The following is an 18,222-nucleotide window of genomic DNA, read 5'->3' as shown; positions in this document are numbered from 1 at the left end:
TTTTAAACATCGTTTTTTTTTTCAAAAAAATAAGTATTTGACAATTTCTGACGTAATTTTGACAAAAATTTTGACGTTTTCACGGTAAATGTCTATTAAATTGACATAATATTATTTATTGTCTGTAAAAATTATATTATGACATGTTCTGCGTTAATGGAGTGTAAGTTTTACTTTTAATTTTCAATAAAGCACTAGGTTTTTTATATTTTTCAAATGCAATAAGTTTAATCGGGGAGTTTATAGACGCCTGATTTTTTTTATTTTTACGACTCGCCGACCTTTTGCTTTTTTGAAATCAAAAAGAAATATATTTGCTTATCTTTTAAAAGTAACTTTATGTATATTTGATAAAGAATACTGGGGATCTTTGTATCCATAACATTGTGATAAACATCATGATTTTCCATTTAAAAAAATATAACTTCGATTTTTTTTTCATTTAGTTTCAATGTAAGAGAGATTATTTGTATATGAATTTAGATTTTTTTAAATATTTTATTTATGAGATCGAAGTTTAATTATTATGACGATTTAAAATATATTTTAATTTATGTCAAATCAATATTCAGAAGCATTTTGGTGTAACGAAATTTTTTTTTTGACATTTATAGCCGGACTTCTGTAGTTTGTGACAAAAATAAAAGTACATAAAGACAAGGATAGTTGTTTTTATTTATATTTCTGTCTCATTTGAATTGATGGCGTTTCTTTTTATATATTTTTATGGGCGAATGACAGGTGTCGTAGTTTTTTTTTTGGCATTTTATAATCTATGATAATAAATCTTGTAGAAATAATATAACTAAAGTATACTGGGAAAATAAAACTACGACTAATCTTTTTAACATATTCAGAGTTTCAAATTACAATTTTATGCTTTATGTATACATTTTTTATTTTTAGAAGACCGTCCATTGTATGCAAAATTCAGGTTTTGTGTTATCTGAAAAGAAAAAAATAAATATTTTAATTTATAATAATATTATATTCAAATATGTTACAAGTTAAAAAAAAACATATTGAAAAAAAACCTGGCAATCTTACTAATATGCGAATGTATGGATGGATGGATGCATAGTCTTGATGAAATTTGGCATAGACGTAGAACATAGTCTGGAAGAACACATAGGCTACTAATTAAGTTTTTTTTAGTAATTTAATTCCTCGTGGGCGACAGCTAGTTTTATACATATAAAATATTAATTACCTTAAAAGAAGCAATTTATCAACGGTTGGCAATCTGCAGATGCGTTCTTTCTGAAGAAACCTAAATTGCAAACGCACCCGGGGGCGCAATTGAACAGATTATCACAGACCACTGGCTTAGAGATTGCATCGCACGTGTCGACGGTACAATTACTCTTGCATTGCACGAAAGATTCATTTGGCCCGGTGCAATCTGACAGCGACTGTTGTAATGTAAAAGCCACGTATAACAACGTGACTACACTTGCTAGTATTACTTTCATTTTGAACGTTTCCTATTCAACTTATTCGAGTTTATGGCAAAATTAAAATTAACTCGTCTTTATATAAGAACCGTTTATCTTATATCATTAGTTTTATTGATAAAATTGAAGTTATCGGATCGAATTGAAGTTTGTTAATGGTAAACAATTGGTGTTGTCTAATTAATTTCTACCCAACATTGAAATATAGTGTCGTTTAATTCTTTATCATTAGTACAAGAATACATTTATTACTTTTATCTTGAAAAATAAATGTTACGGCATATTTTATTCCCAGTTTGCTAATTGCCGCCCTCTCATTGACGTTAATACATCTAGTCATTCCTTGTCTATGGTGGGTATAGGCTAAGAGCATTAGCCAGGGTACAGTATGCGTGGTGCGAGAGTTTCTTCGTTCACGTATGCCATAGCGCTCGCATGCTAGAACCGTTTTTATTAGTCGTTAGCGCATGCATTGGGCAATAATCCTTACGAGTCCCTGCGCGACTCTTGCTTTACATAGACCGATCATTTTTAGTAGTAACTCGTACGTGGGACTCTTCGCATGGAATATCGAGTCGTAATTAACGACCAAATTATCTACCAATGATGTTGCGTCCAGTACGGTGAACATCTATTTTTAACTGATTTTAAAAAGGATGTTGTTCTCAAATGGTCCGTATATTTTTGTTACTTCGTAATATAGACTAAGACCGACAAGCTTACGCTCTATTAATAGTGTTGGGAACAAGGACCAAATAAAAATGCCACAAAGTTTACTTAATATCTCGCTTTCACATTCGTTAAAGGTCAATTTTTCTTATATTTTAGACCATAGGATCTCAAAGTGAGCAGTAATGTACTAAGAACGATGTGAGGGCATTTAAAAGCTGTTTGAATGGGTATCTACCAAACTACCTCGAACGTCTTTCGAGCACATCTCTAACTTGTGCCTCTAACCTGATGTCTTTAACATCAAGAAGTCTAGTCTACAAAATAATTATTCAGACATGTCATCCAGAGGGTTTGGCAGACGGATTTACAATTAACGTGATCGCGGTATACCGCCTTCGCTTTTTCTACATTTATAGCGCTTGCTCTTCGGCTATGGGTCTATCTACTTTTCCCTGATCGACGTAAGTATTTCTTAACTTCTGCAAAACAGATTTGTAATATTATTTGCATTAGACGTTTAAAAAAGAACCATCCATATCTTTTGTCATTGGGACGACTTTTGTATCAGTTTTTTTTACCGTGTGTAGATTTCAATGGGCTAAGTTTAATTAAATGAATTTTATTTGGTCTTTTGTAAAGAATTAATTTTTTTAAATTGTTCTTTTTATATTACACAATATAGATGGCATGGTCATGTAAGGAGGAGGCCGCCGGACTACGTCGGTAATTTAGCGCTATAACTTTCCCTTCCTGGTCGCAGATCCAGAGGCAGACCCAAAACGAGATGAAAAGATGTAGTAAAAGAAGACATGAGTGAGTGCAAAGTCTCAGAAGATCATGGACAGAGCGAAGTGGAAGAGACGGATTAGGAAAGCTGACCCCATCATGTTGTAGGATGCAAGCTAGGCAGCGAGAGAGAGAGAGAGATATTGCACAATATAGCGTTCTTTTTTTTTAGTTATATATTTAAAATAATACAAAATATTTTTCAAACATGAATCATAATTTATTTATTATCTTAATTCACACATTTTGAATACAATGGTAAACATTATAAAGCTTCTAAAATGTAATTTCTTGTTTTCTGCAGTAGTAAGTAGATTTATTTATTTTGATGGGAAATTCCATTGTCAGCGTCTGAAAACATAAAAGGTATATTACTTAATAAAGCCAAGTACTATTCTAAGAATATTGTATTCTAAAATTAAAATTATGGCAGCTTTTCGTTATTTACGAGCGCATCGCTGTGCAGGGCGCCTACAAGAGGAAAATGCCCATTAACGTATCCAGCCTCATAAAGGGATACGTCTCACGGAAACTGTAATATTCCTCTCGTTCTTTATTGCCTGCTTCATACAGTTTGGATAGCACTAAACATTAGTGTGTTGCAAAAAATTACTTACTAAAACAAGCATTCAAGTACAGGTTTGCACGGCGCTGACTCATTCTTCCTCGCAAAACCGATCTCGCAGACGCAGCCGGGCGAGCACGGTATCACTTCGAGGCAGGACACTGGTCGTCCCACGTATTTACAAGTATCTTGTATACAATCGCTTTTACAAGGAATCCATTTCTCGTGAGAACCAGAACAGAAGCGTTTCTGGAGGAATTGCGATGAGTTTGCGAATAACAAACACACAACTAATATAGCTAGAATATGTCTCATTTTTGCTGTTTGCTACTAAACATTGTATTTCCTTTATATACGTTGGTTATTTTAATAGTAAATTTATCAAGTTAGAAACTTATCTCATTTAATTATTTAAGAAGATAATTTAAGAAAGTTGTTAACCTTAGTAATAGATAATTTCTTGAATAGAACACAAATCGTCTTAGTTTATTCTAGTCAGGTAGTACAAATTGTTTTGTTAGTAACAACATTATTTTAATTACAGAATTTAGTTTACCATTTCTCAGATCTTTTTGTACCAAATTAGGTGTATAATTTTACAAGGTAGGCAACGCATATGTAATTGCGTATGTCTATGGGCAACGGTCACTTCGCTATTTCAGCGATTTCAGTCGCCGCTGGCTCGTTTGCCACCTTGTGATATAAAAAAAAATTACTTGTATTCCAATGTAGACTATGGTAAGTAACCTATCTGGTATCAATTAGTACGTGATCTTTATTATATTTAATTTCATATTACGAGGTCACAAAATAAAATTCGGTTTATTTTTAAAAGCTTTATTTCTTACTGATTTTTGTTTCCAATACTATCTATTGACGTTAGCAAAGATTTGTAATAATATTTTTTCAATTATAAAAAATGTCAAGATCGAAGCAAAGATTATTTGAAATAAAATTAATTGTCAGACAGTACTCTGACATCTACACATTTTATTTAGATAAAAAATATACTAAGCAAATTACGGTGGTTATCTTTTTAATTAGTCACATCGTATGTTAAATAAAGTCGAACCTTTATACGCGAGAAGCTCGGGTTAGCTATAACCTCTATAAGTGAGAACCTAAATATCACATCCCTAGGACTCGCTTATCCACGGCTGTAAAAGCACACCCAAATTTGCAAATCAAGTGTGTAGAAAAAGAAGCATTTTATTTAAGTATCTACAATTAAACATAAGCCTCTAGGTGACAAAACTAATCTCTTTATTCAACCTACACTACAATGTTCACCTATTACTATATTTAGCGTTAAGTAAGAATTCCAAAAAATTGACTATTGTTGCATCAGAATCAAACTACAGATAAATAAGTTAGTGACTGCTTTATTAATTTGTTTAACGTTAAGAAAGATTTCTTCTAAGTATACTGTTACAGTGAACATTAATAGTTTTTACTTGAATAATTCTAAATATTCTACAATATTTCAGCTATCGGAATGCAATTTTAAAAAAGTGAAAAAGAGTCGCTATTTTACTTTATATAAACTTTCTAGAACTAGCTTCTATTTTTAATAATCATGCACTAGATCTAGTATTTATAATCAAACATTTTCTTGTATAGATTTTTGTCAACATTTATATTGTTTGGTCATTTCATATTGCATTTAACGCGCAATGATATGGTTAACGGCAGTTTTATGTTTTAGTCTTTGACCATTTACTCTATGACCACTTTGACATTATACCAAGATGGCGTCAACATGAGACTAGTCTTTGGACTTTTCATTTTCTGCATATTGGTCCTTATCACTAGATTTTACTAAATTCAGTTTAATTTTATTGTCATTTTTGGAAGACATGCTGAAGAATGATAAAAAAAACAAAAAAGTAAACTTGGTAGAAAAAAATATATTTTTGCCAACAAAACAACGGTCGAGATAACAAAAATGCTAAAAGTTATAAAATTATCTTTGATAATAATACACATCTTTAGAAAATAATGAAAAAAAAAGTTTATTAAATTGTACAAAATAATGTTAAAAAAAGCGATTTTTCTAAATGATAGATTTATATGGTAATATTATATTTAAGAAATTTGCCAAAAGATGACTAAAATGAATACTTTCGTCTATGTAACTTATAAAAAACTAAACTTCAAATTAAATGCAAAGCTAAAAGTTGTGACGAAGATAAAACGTCAATTGTCACCAAAAAGATTGTATAAATTGGTAACGATTTTACTGCTAAAGCCAGCTTAAATATAGCTAAGAAAAAAAGCTAAAATATAGTCTATAAGTACTTCAATTTTGTTGTTGTTATTATGACGATTAAAAAAAAATATCAAAAAATTCTTGAATCCACTTCAGATATTTTTTTTAATTTCTCTTGATGTAGTTCTTTTAGGTAAAACGAAAAGGCATATTTAATAATACGTATAAATTAGAGATCTTGATTTAATAATTTGATTAACTAAAAATAATTTCTACTAAGGCATCTAAGATATAAAATGGCCGAATATAAAAAGCGTTATTAACTTATTAAAAAACAAAAAGTTTGATTTTTAATAATAAAATTGACAATTGGACACATTATAAAGTAACACTCAAAACACGAACGTAATAAAGTCTCGTTCCGATGACGTCACAGTCAGACAACGTGTACGAACATGTTTACGTCACGACATAACCCACCATATTCCATAACAAAACCTAAATTTAGTAAACGAAATTAATCACTTTTAATTTCATTAATCAGACAATATTTACGAGATAATTAATAGAATCAAATCAAATTTTAAACAAAAAGTGATGTTTTGTTTATAACTTTACATAGACTAAAAAGAAAATAAAAAAGCACATTCCACGCCAGCCCTACAATACGAACGCATAAATCTATGGAAGCATAATTTTATAAAAGCATTCATAAGTACATAACAATAACCTACTAATTTAAGTAACAACACGTTATAAAGCAAATTAAGACTTACTTTTAAAACTAATAGTTAATAAGTCTTAATTTAAACGTCACTGTATATTTCAACTGCCAACATAACATAACTGTCAGAATGAAAATCTGACAACTGATTAGTGTTGCCAACGTAAAAGATAAGTCATAGTCTATTCCTCAGTGTAGCCAACCGACTTCTTGTCTCGTCGCCAGCTGAGCAGCTCGTCGAGCAGTGCCTCTAGTAATGGGTTCCCTCCCAACCTTGCGACCTAAAACATATTACTAATATTATTATTTAGCTGTCTGGAATTTGAAAAAAAATGTAGCCTACGTATTCTTACAGGCTATGTCCTACATTTTTGCTAATTTAGTGAGATCTATTCAGTCGTCCTGGAGATACCTTCTAACAAACATCAATGAATCCATCACAAACATTCGCATTTATTATATTAGCAAGCTGGGAAAGTTTGGATTCGTGGATGAACGTTTAAAGGAAAGTATCTCTAGTACGGTTGCATAAGTTAGATGAAATTTGATATAGATATAGTTAATAATCTAGAAGAACCCATAGGCTAGAATTAAAGCTTTTTTTTTAAATTCCGCGCGGACGGAGCCGCAGGCGAGAACAAGTATAAAATATAAATGATATCATCGCTGACTTATACTGACAATGGAAATATTTGTCAATAGTTGAGATGAGAGCAATATAATGAAATGGAAAGATCGTGCTCGAAGGACCAAAAAATTAAATGTGTTATGTCTGTCTGGACGTTTGTAAGTGAATTTTAATTTACATAACATGGCCTATTGAAGTCAACACATGCAAAATCACTAAGATTCACGCATTAAAGTGAAATATTAGAGTAAAAAGTTATTTAACGTGTTGTATACCTCAGCTCTGGCTTCAGCATCCAGCGCCTGCAGAGCATCTCTGGTGTACTGGAAGCTGCCGAGTCTCTCCAGCAGAGAGACGCAGTACCGCTTCACCTCCACGTCTCGCGTGCGCTGGCGCAGGATATCTGCACTGCTGGCTAAGGGCTTTCATTGTTCCTTGGCAATGTTGACTGACTCAAGGGTCTGAATGCAACAAATTCACCTTAAACCCGTATTTTTAGCAACTTTTTAACCCTCACATCCCCTCTATTTTAGTTTTAGTTTACCCCCAACATCTTAACTAAAAATATCGCGTATTTTCTTACAAAGTAATAGTATAATTTTCGAAATTTAAGTCATTAGTCAAAAAATACACGTAATAATATCTTATTTTAGCCCTTCCTTTTTTACTCGTGATGTTTCGTGATTTTTCTGAGAACCCCCCATATTTCCTGACAGAACTAACCACAATAACATTTATTACCTCTCTGATCGTGGAAAATTAGTTAAATTTGGTATATAACTAACAAGTATATCAAAGTATATCAAAGGATACGTAACACTTGGTTGTCGGCGTGCTGAGTGCGGATGGCGTGTACTATGGGGAAACTGAACTTGCCCTCAGTCAGGTCCTCGCAGTAACTCTTGTTCTCTGAGTACTACATAAATCATTATCACCAAACATGTACCAGGATAACATAAAATGGTTACATATAACACAATTCTTAGGTTCAATAAACACGAGAGAAAAGAGTTCACTCAAACTAGTTATTTGTGTTGTTTTCTAACCGTTGGCTTCCAAGACCAAAATATCTGTATAAAATCTTTAGGTCTGTCATTATCTTTGACAAAAAAGTTAACATTATGTTTCAAAATGAGATTTCGCTCTCAGAAACCCACGGTATCAAAGTTACCTCTTGTAAGCAGAGGTTGCAGTAGTCGTCCCTGATCTGGAAGTAGAGGCCGAGTATGGAGGAGAGTCTGCTGAAGTCAGACTTGTTCTCACTGAACAGCTGCATCAGCCTGATAGCCAACATGAACAGACCTCCCGTCTCTGATAACAAATGAGCTAAGTCAAGCCATTGTTAATGCAAAAGAAAAATTTATCTGTCCCTTTAGTTTTAATTAATATTGCGATTTAATACTACGAAAACCTCAAAATTACAAATTTCGTTTCTCAGCATATTAGCCTAAAAAATCTAATATCTAAATAATAATTTTTGATTTATAAAAAACATCAATATAAGTTTACTTTCTGATATTTACATTTTTACTAGCTTTCGCCCGCGAATCCGTCCGCGCGGAATTACAAAAAAACTTAATTACATTATTATGTGTTCTTCCAGACTACATTCTACATCTCTGACAAATTTCATCGAGTTCCGTTGAGTCGTTAAATATATCTTCTAACAAACATCCATTCATCCAAGATTTTTTCTGTCAATTCTTAGGAAGAAAATCCGACACTGTGCCGGTATACTGGCACAACACTAGCCTTACTAAAATATCGACGTCTATGACCCCTCACTAATCACTCTGACACTTGACTTGGCAATGTAAGCGCGAATGTCTAAAACAATGTATGTCTAATTATGTTTTCCATACTTTGTTAATCTAACCGCTATAAAATCGCCACTCTCACGAGAATAAATTTGTCGTACTATAAATTGTTGTCAAATTGTCGGTTTGACAGCTGTCAAAATTGAAGTCAACTTTGTAAAAACGTCGAACTTATTAAACCACATAAAATTGTCATATTCGAAACTTAGTTGCGTTAAGAGTTATAATTTACAAAAAAACGTAATTTAATTCTCTTTCCTTATAACTTGACCTTTGAAATATAATGCAAATAGTGACGTCATCACTACGTGTGAATATTGTATAAAATATTTGGAATAAAAATAACTTCATTGTTCACGAGAGCGAATTGCATTTTAAAATTTATAATAATCGTCTATTCAAAAGTACTTTGTAATCTTAGACTACGTTTCCACTACGCACGACTCAATGATATCTCAAATTGTATTTTGAAAAGCATGTCTTAAACTGCGCCCAATACCTAAAATAATGTTCTATGCATAGTTTCATTCGAAATTAATAAGATATATAAACTTTGAGTGTTAGTATACGCCATTGGTGTTAGTGGTTCGGTGGCTCAGGGGTTAAAGCACTTGACTTGTCTGCTCCTGGGTTCGAATCCCGCCATGTACCAACGTGTTTTTGACTTACATATGTACATTTATCCGACGTTCTTACGGTGAAGGAAAACATGATCCAATCTGCACATATTTGCGAAGAAATTCAAAGATATTTGTGAAGTCAATCCACACTATGGTAGCGTGGTTGACTATGGCCTAGTTACATCTAACTTAGGGTAGGCTCCGAGCTCTTCAGTGTGGTCGTATAGTGAGCTGATGATGATGTGGTTATACTAACTCTTGATGGTCATCTGCTTGTATTCGTCTTCAGAAGGACAGTGGAAGTTATCTCGCCAGTAGATCTCCATACCCTGGCCGCGGTGAAGCTGCAGCAATTGCTCCGTGTACACCGCCGTGGCCTGCAACAACAATTATATTACACCTCTTTTCCACTAGCGCGATTAACTCGCGACATGTTTCTTTAACAGCCTATGTGATATATAAATGACAGTTGTCAGTCAGAGTCTCGCTTACTAGTCGCTTATTTCTCGAATCTTAATATTCAATTGGTCATTCGTAAGATAAGTCCATTCGAAATAAAGTACTTCAGACTTTTTATACGTATTAAAAAGTGTATTTATTTAAATTATCCATTGGATACGAAACAAATGTGCATTCTTTACGACTTGTTCATCTATATATATAAAATAAAGTCGTGTTAGTTACACTATTTATAACTCAAGAACGGCTTTACCGATATGGCTGAAAATTGGTAAGGAGGTAACTTAGAGCCAGGAGACGGACATAGGATACTATTTATTATTTTTCTAATATTTTTTTCAAATTTATGCCTTAAAGAGCTGCTTTTTACTTAACTTACTAATATTATAAATGCGAATGTTTAGATGGATGTGATGTGGATGGATGGATGGGTGTTTGAAGATATCTCTAGAACGGCTGAACGGATCTCGATTAAATTTGGCATATGTATAGAACATAATCTGAATGTTTTTTATATATCCACGCGGACGGAGTCGCGGGCGACAGCTAGTAATACATAAATAAAACACAGTAAGCTAATTTATACATGTTTATATTTTGTTTAACCACAATAGGTACTTACTGTAGAATGTACAACACAATAAAGCGGACACATTGATTACGACATGTTCCAATTATTCGCTGCACAATAAACGATGATTCAATTAGCTTTGTTTAAATTCAAACACGAACCGAAACTATGGAATCCAAGCTATAGTCTAAACGTCCGATGTCAACATTCAGAAAGTAAATTAAATCTCAATAAGATTATATTAAACTAGCTTTCGCAAACGAATCCGTCTATGCGAAATTTAAAAAAAAATAAAAATAAATTAGTGGCCTATGTGTTTTTTCAGACTATGTTCTACATCTGTGCCAAATTTTAACGAGATCTATGCAACCGTTCCGGAGGTATCTTGTAACAAATTCATTCATCCAAACATTCGAATTTATAATATTAATAAGATTAACAACTGTTTTCCCTTTTGTCATATTGAAATTCCCAGATTCCTAAATGTTGAATCTTGAACATGAAAGTCACTACCACAATGCAAATGATACAAACATTACTCATAGAAATAGTAGCCGCGCTACTGGAAAAGGGACCTAAGGCTCTGCTATTTCACTGGCGCTAAACGAATAAAATAAAAACATGTAACATCACTTTTTTAATTTCTGCAATAAATAGACAAGGGAGGGGATGTATTCCCCTTTCCCACCACTTCACGAAAAAAGCAAGTGCCTTCCCCATCCTTTTTTTATTAAAGAACATCTTTCTCTCCTTTTCCTAAAAGCTGTACTCAACCTTATTATTGCCAAACTAAACGTCGTTGACTATAGACCCCTGATAGACTAAGACCAAATCAGATTATTATAAATTTACTCACTTGTGGATGCCCTAATTCTAATGTCTTCTCAAGTGCTATAATCATAGCGTAGTTTGCAGCATTTATAGTACTCGCTATGCCGTAGATGGAGTGCGCTACTGGGATACCACGACGAAGTATCGAGTTGTCTTGGATATCGTCCACACTGGAAACAAAAGGAATATAATCATTTTACTAATAAGATATTTTCTAAAATATTAGTGAATTATTTAAAATTTAACAATATAAGATATAAGATTATGATGACTGCAATTAAACTCTAGTCCTGTGTGCTACAATATACGAATGCAAGTCAACCCACAAAAATGAGATGGGATAACCGTAAACTTAACCATTAGGTGGACCAACCCGCACTGGGCCAACGTGGTTGACTATGACCTAATCACCTCTAAACTTAGGGTAGGCTCCGAGCCCCTTGGTAAGGACATATAGTGAGCTGATATATATAATTGGAATCTCGGAATCGGCTCCAACGATTTTCATAAAATTTAGTATATAGAGGGTTTCGGGGGCGATAAATCGATCTAGATAGGAATCATTTTTAGAAAATGTCATTTTATTCGTGTTTTATCGATAATCAACTTAAACATAAACTTAACTTTTCTATCGGTAAGATCGAAAAATATTATTCATATTTCATCATTGTATTAGTAATTCGTACTTAAATATAATTTCCAAAAAACACAATTAAAAAAAATGCCAGGTACTAGAAGCTTAAAAAACAAAGAAGCACAGATAATGTAACAATGGCAATTTTAATTAACAAAGACATTACAATGTATTGGGTTAATTGATTGTGATTCAACTAATTCTGTAAAAAAAACTATCTTAATTGATGTAGTGATGTATAAAAAATTATATCGATATTTTATGCGAGGTCAATGTATTGTTAATGTTGGTTACAACATACTGAACTAATGCTATGCTCTAATTGTCAAACTAATACAAATCATATATAATTATTTTTATATTCAAGATAACATTGTCTTGAAAACCTTGACAGTGCCACCTATCTACCGCAATGTATTAAAAACGTCACACGACCGACGCAAATATAGACATGAAAACTAAAAAAAAAAATTTGGAGGAAAAATGAACTTCTTCCTTTTTTGAAATCGTTTAAAAAAAGTTAAAAAGAACTTTTAGAATACACAATGAATTTCAAACATGTTCAAATAGTCGATAAATAAATTATCGATATCGACTTGTTGCTGTGAAAATATTGTCGCAACTCTCCTCGTTTCTCGATTACACTTTACCAATTGATCTTTAGTCACCTCGAATTTTTTTTTCAAGTTTGCTCATGTTTTCTTAGTATCCATGCAGAAAATAAAACGTTAATAACACAAAAAAATACGTGTTGTAAGGCAAATCAAATTACAGTAAAATATATAAATAAACATAACAATAAGCTTTATTATCATGAAAAATAAAAAAATGCATACATGTCAAAATGTCACGGCTACTGCCCAAACCGAATATAGTGGAGCAAGCTTATCTGGGCCCGTAAAAGGGGCGTTACTTTTGCGGTTAGTTTTGTCAAATATATAAAACCTTTTTGGGCAAAAAATGCCATAAAAGAAGAAAAAAATCTTGAACTTTAAAAAAAAATAGAAACTCGTGTTCGGAGACCTTTTTGAGGTTAACAGGAAAGTTAGAAAGCCGTCATATTGTGTACTCAACCAAGGATGTTTGATCTGGGTACACAGGCACTGCTTGTCGGTCTACATCAGGGGGTCTAGACAAAGTGCATTCATTTCGAAGCGATTCCATAACGTATTTCAAAAATATATGGAGGTATCGCGTGATAATCACGTGACTTATCAAAAGTTTTTAACAGTGGTAGAGCCCGCTTTAACATCTTCGCACGAATCGGCCCGGTTCGCCCGGTGAAATACCACGACCACACAGAAGACAGGCGTGAAGTGGAAGCAATTCCGCGTTTCGTCTGATGAGTGTGCGTCCCGGAGGCCAAAATTAGTCCTTTTTTCCCTTCCCACCTTTTTCTTATAAGGAAAGGATTGGAAGTGGAAGTGGACTTTCCGGATGAGGGGATGCATGAAAAGGGAAAATATTTTCTTTCTCCTCCGTCGATTAAAGGTAGGCAACGCATATGCAATTGCGTATGTCCATGGGCAACGGTCACTTCGCTATTTTAGCGATTTCAGGTGGCCGCTCGCTCGTTTGCCACCTTGTGATATAAAAAAAAAGTTATTCTCAGTTTTATACATTTTTGAAGTTCGTTATTCAATAGCTTCAGAGTTAATGCACTTTATGTAGCCCCGCAGGGTTGGCAAAATTGATTAGGCAAGGGATCTGCAATTTACTGACGCAACCCTATGCGATTTACCAGTGATAAACTTCTTTAAATAGTAAAGTACACGAGATAGATACACAAATATATATGAATAAAAGTGTCATTGCAAGTCGTGACTCCACAGTAAAGACCACATTTAATAACATACACACGTAATGCAAATGATAATTAATTCTAGTTAAATCCGGATCAAACTGATGTAATCTGACTTCATCTTGCGTTCAATCAACCCGAGTGTTACTAACGTATTTTTTTACGTTATCAGCTGATGTCTCTCCACTGATGGTTACTAAACTAAATTAGGGGTGACTTGGTGATAGGCAACAATATGGGTTAGCTATGTTGCAATGTATAATATATATATGCAATTTCAAATTTAATTTACATCTTAAAATTTTATTTTCAGCAATCGTAAATCCTCGCCGGGTCTTCCGTGGAACTCCAAAGGGTAAAATTGGAACACTTTAAATCAATGGTTTAAGGATAAAACTAAGATATGTACGAAAAGGGCGCTCTAGAGTTATTATGAGAAAAAAAACCGGAGCATCGGGGGGGGGGGGAGTTATGGAGCCATGCAGAAGAATTGATAACCTCCTTATTTTTGAAGTCGGCTAAAAAGATATAGGCTTTGTCCCTCTTGCTTTATGCCCCACGACTGTTACACTCTGATAAGGCAGTCATAAATAACCTGCAGAAACTGGATCGATTATTATCTCTACTGACACTGTACTGAAAGCTTTGAAAGGTTTTTTTTAAATTTGTTGTATATAACAAAAGAACATTATGTTAACATAAGTAGGTAGAAATGTTAATGTTATTTGTGACATACTTTATCCGATTTGTGTCAATCCAATATACCAACCTGTCAACCGTTTTTTGCACCTCTAGCTTAACTTTCCAGTTGCTACGTCTAATTAATCTTATGTACTTTAATAAGACTGTCCACAAATCTAATTTGAGAACATGGAAATAGTTTAAATTACTTTTTACGCAAAATATTCCACAGTCATTTGTTAGCGAAGACATCAGAAAAAAAAGACCATAAGTTTTTTTCTTTTTTGTGACACAGATTTTCGCAAAATAAAATGTTTCTGGCTGAATGAATTGTATAGTTCGATTATGTGCGTCTGTCCGTTCTAATGTGATGAACACTTGGGCCAAAACATCCTAATCGATTTTGAAGATTGTCAATAGATTCGAGTTATATTCGTATTCGGTTTAGGATGCCCAGAGAGAAGACATCCTAGTCCTTACTACTAATTAAAGTCGAATTTATTTTTAGAATTAACTATTTATTTGTTTGTTTTTGTAAGTTTTTATACTTTTCATAGTTTTTATATATTTAAAGATAACATTGTGTGAAAATCGAATTTCAATGTCAGACTTTTCAAACAATAAATGAAAAGTTACGACGTTTTTATCAATTTATGGGCATTGTAACAATGTGCAAAGGCAACTAAAGTAAGTTGTTTCTATCTTGCCATTTTATACGTAAAGAAATATTATATTAAACCGAATTTAACATTTTACTTATATAACCTCGAAGAAATGGATAATCAACTACTCTATACCATTCTTGTAACGGAAGAATTCGTCTGTCCTGACAAAATGTTTTGTAAAAGTGTGTCGACAGTGGAAGCCCACCCTAAATAAAGATTTATTACCAATAAAATATTAGATATTGCAAGATTCCAACTCTAAGACGGCTCGTGGTAAGCTTCGAACGCTTATCTACTAAGATAGACGAAAGCAACAATGTATTGTACCAATACCTACAATTGTGTTTTATGTCGTCTTGTCACGTCGAGTTATTATTACATTTGAATGTCACTATACTATAGTAACTTACAGCAGACTTGAGTTATGCAGCATCTGGACGATCTCGCCAATAGCTCGCAGTTTGTCATCGCTCACTCGCAACCAATAGTTGAAAGCCAAGGATAACTTCTTGCGGATCTGCTTGCCTGGTACTTGCAGGATATATGTGTACGGCATCAGGATTTTCTGTACAAAGAAGTAAATAAGTATCGTTATTTACATCATTACTATATTACACTTCGTTGTTTCTACCGTCTAACTATAGTTAAACGCAGTAGCGGCGTTAGGCTGGATCCAACTCTGACGACATAAAGTGGCGCCTGCAGAGCTCCGGAAGATACTCTTTCTTTGAAATATTTGCCCCGATATAAAAAAGGGGAGCGTCGTTAAAATCTCGCCCAGGGCGTCGGAAATGCTAAAACCGGCCCTGATTACACGGTATTAATGAAATATAAACAAAAATTCGATACTCATTTGTAGTAAAAATCTATGGAAAACATACTATTTCCGACGACTAAATAACAAGTTAATCTTAAGCCTTTCTAACTGCAATGCGTAATTCAAAACCTGGTCAAATTTATAATCAAATCATTTTATTGTGATAAAAAAAAATATTATTTTGCGCTTTATAAAAAAAAACATTTTCAATTAATGTTGAATATTACTAAAAAAAATATTAAAAATCGAACACATATAAAGAAAAATTAATATGTTCGTTTGCACGCAGCCTATATTCCCGGCACATTGTTCTCGATCTAGGGCTCTAGGGCATCCGGGATAGTCTTTTGAATTACGACGAAGCTCTGATAAAAGCGCATTCTTACCACGCGTCCGCAGTATCAAAATATTTTCATGAAACGTGTTGAGAAAACATTTATTTTTATAGGGAAATAAACGTTCCTCTATAAAAATAAATGTTTACCTTAAGATTACTATAGTATACAATTACGATTAACTTGTCGTAGTAAGATACTGGCTTATTTCGAAATCACCTTTGTGTAATGCCAAAATCAATTCCTATATACGATTATTTACGTAACAATATTCAGTATGTGTCAAACAATTACGATTTCGTCAGTTTACAATCTTACTAGTAATTTAACTAACAGACGGTGAAAGTCTCTTTTATCACACTATTTTGAAATATTTTAACTAAAGCTGGAAGAAAATATGTATTTTGAATGTTACTAATATATTGTATATGCGAATGTTTCGATGTATGGATTGATGTTTGTTAGAAGACATCTGCAGAACTGCTCTACGGATCTAGATGAAATTTGTCATAAATGTAGACCATGGTCTGGAAGAATTTTTTTTTTCTGGGAGGATGATGTCTCAGACAACAGCTTGTAATAAATTAATCAGTGATTGATCCTAGAACCCATTTACATTAGTATGGTAAAATTTACTTAATGTTTTTACTCATAGTGTTATTTCTGTTTCAATTATTTGTTATTAATTTTCTTGGTGTCATCTTTTGGTTTGTTTTTAAAAACATATTTGTTTTCCTGCCAATTGCATATTGTGTTCAAAATATTTAAGGTGGTTTTTGCATATAATATTTCTAATTACAAATAGATTTACTTTGTTTTTTTTTTATTTCATGGTTGTCTAATGACAAAGATTTTTGGTGGCTGAAAAAACGGATTGTATACAGTGAAAAACAAAGTTAGTGCATTGTGTTTCCAAAATATAGGCAAAATTTTAAGATACACATGTTTTTAACAAGGAAACACTTGGTTATATGTTTGTCACGGCTTGCTATGTATTTGCAATGTATTGTTTAATTTGTTTTAGCATTAAAATGATAAAATTATATTTGATAAATAACTCAATTTCTTCCTGTTATATAACTTCAAGCGTAATGTTTTTATTTTTTTGGTTGTAAGTAATAACAATACCAAATTTATCATGATTCTATGGGATAATTGAAAATAGTAAAAATATAAAAAATTAAATACATAATATTAAAATACTATAGAAGATAAAGTAGTCTGAAAAAGTGTTAACTATACTTTTTAATAAATGCATTCAGTTAATATTGCTGGCGTTTAAATAAACATAGATTAATGTTATCAATAAATAAACATACTCCAAAAAATGACAAGGTTCTAAAGGATTTATGTGATAAAAAGACACAAATAAGCCTTTATTAGTAAATAAATTATTAATAAATTATGAATTTTAATAAATTTAACTTAATCTAGTTTAATGTGACTATAGTTTTTTACATAAAAATTAAAAGGATTTAAAAATTCTTACCTCGTCTTGAGACTTATCACCAGTTTTAGTAAAAGCTTCTGACATGGTACAGTTAATTTTCTTAACAGGTCCGGCCTGTTTGAAACCCAAGAGTAATTTCTGAAAAATAAATTTTCCGCTTTTATTCAGTGCGGCAGTGCCTCTAATAATCCGCAATGCGTGACAAACTGACATTGACAGTTACCGGTGACAGTATTAAAGTTTTTGACAGTTGAAATTCTTTTTTAAAAGTCAAAGTCGATAAGCAACAAACTGCATTTTTTTGACTAAAAAGTTTAAGTACTTTAGAAGCATTTCTTTTGTTTCGGGACAACATAGCGAAACTTTCAGTTTGCTACATTGGTATTAATACATATTTTCATAACATTTTAAACTAATTCTTTACTAGACTAATTGTTAAAAACTCGCTACATCAATAAGCAACAATAAATTCTGACGAGACAGGTTCATACTCTTTGATTTGA

General features: G+C 32.7%; 1 protein-coding gene and 1 long non-coding RNA gene across 2 annotated transcripts; both read right to left on the bottom strand.

The window, feature by feature from the left end:
• Positions 1 to 655: 655 nt before the first annotated feature.
• Positions 656 to 1,492, bottom strand: LOC106115737 (uncharacterized). The gene is made up of 2 exons (XR_001227775.1): positions 1,211 to 1,492; positions 656 to 946 (listed from the first exon to the last, which is right to left on the bottom strand). It is a non-coding gene; the product is annotated as an uncharacterized LOC106115737 (long non-coding RNA).
• A 3,872-nt stretch (positions 1,493 to 5,364) lies between these two features.
• qm (geranylgeranyl pyrophosphate synthase quemao) lies at positions 5,365 to 17,920 on the bottom strand. The gene is made up of 8 exons (XM_013309708.1): positions 17,759 to 17,920; positions 15,528 to 15,682; positions 11,362 to 11,506; positions 9,732 to 9,852; positions 8,210 to 8,349; positions 7,852 to 7,954; positions 7,314 to 7,441; positions 5,365 to 6,691 (listed from the first exon to the last, which is right to left on the bottom strand). The coding sequence occupies exons 1-8, from the start codon at positions 17,801 to 17,803 to the stop codon at positions 6,593 to 6,595; spliced, it is 936 nt and encodes a 311-aa protein (XP_013165162.1). The 5' UTR covers positions 17,804 to 17,920; the 3' UTR covers positions 5,365 to 6,592.
• Between the last annotated feature and the right edge of the window lie 302 nt (positions 17,921 to 18,222).

This window comes from Papilio xuthus, unplaced genomic scaffold (assembly GCF_000836235.2).
Source record: "Papilio xuthus unplaced genomic scaffold, Pxut_1.1 DF827777.1, whole genome shotgun sequence".
Lineage (NCBI taxonomy): Eukaryota > Metazoa > Arthropoda > Insecta > Lepidoptera > Papilionidae > Papilio > Papilio xuthus.
Note: the sequence above shows the minus strand (reverse complement) of the source record. Positions and strands in the feature narration are given on the sequence as shown.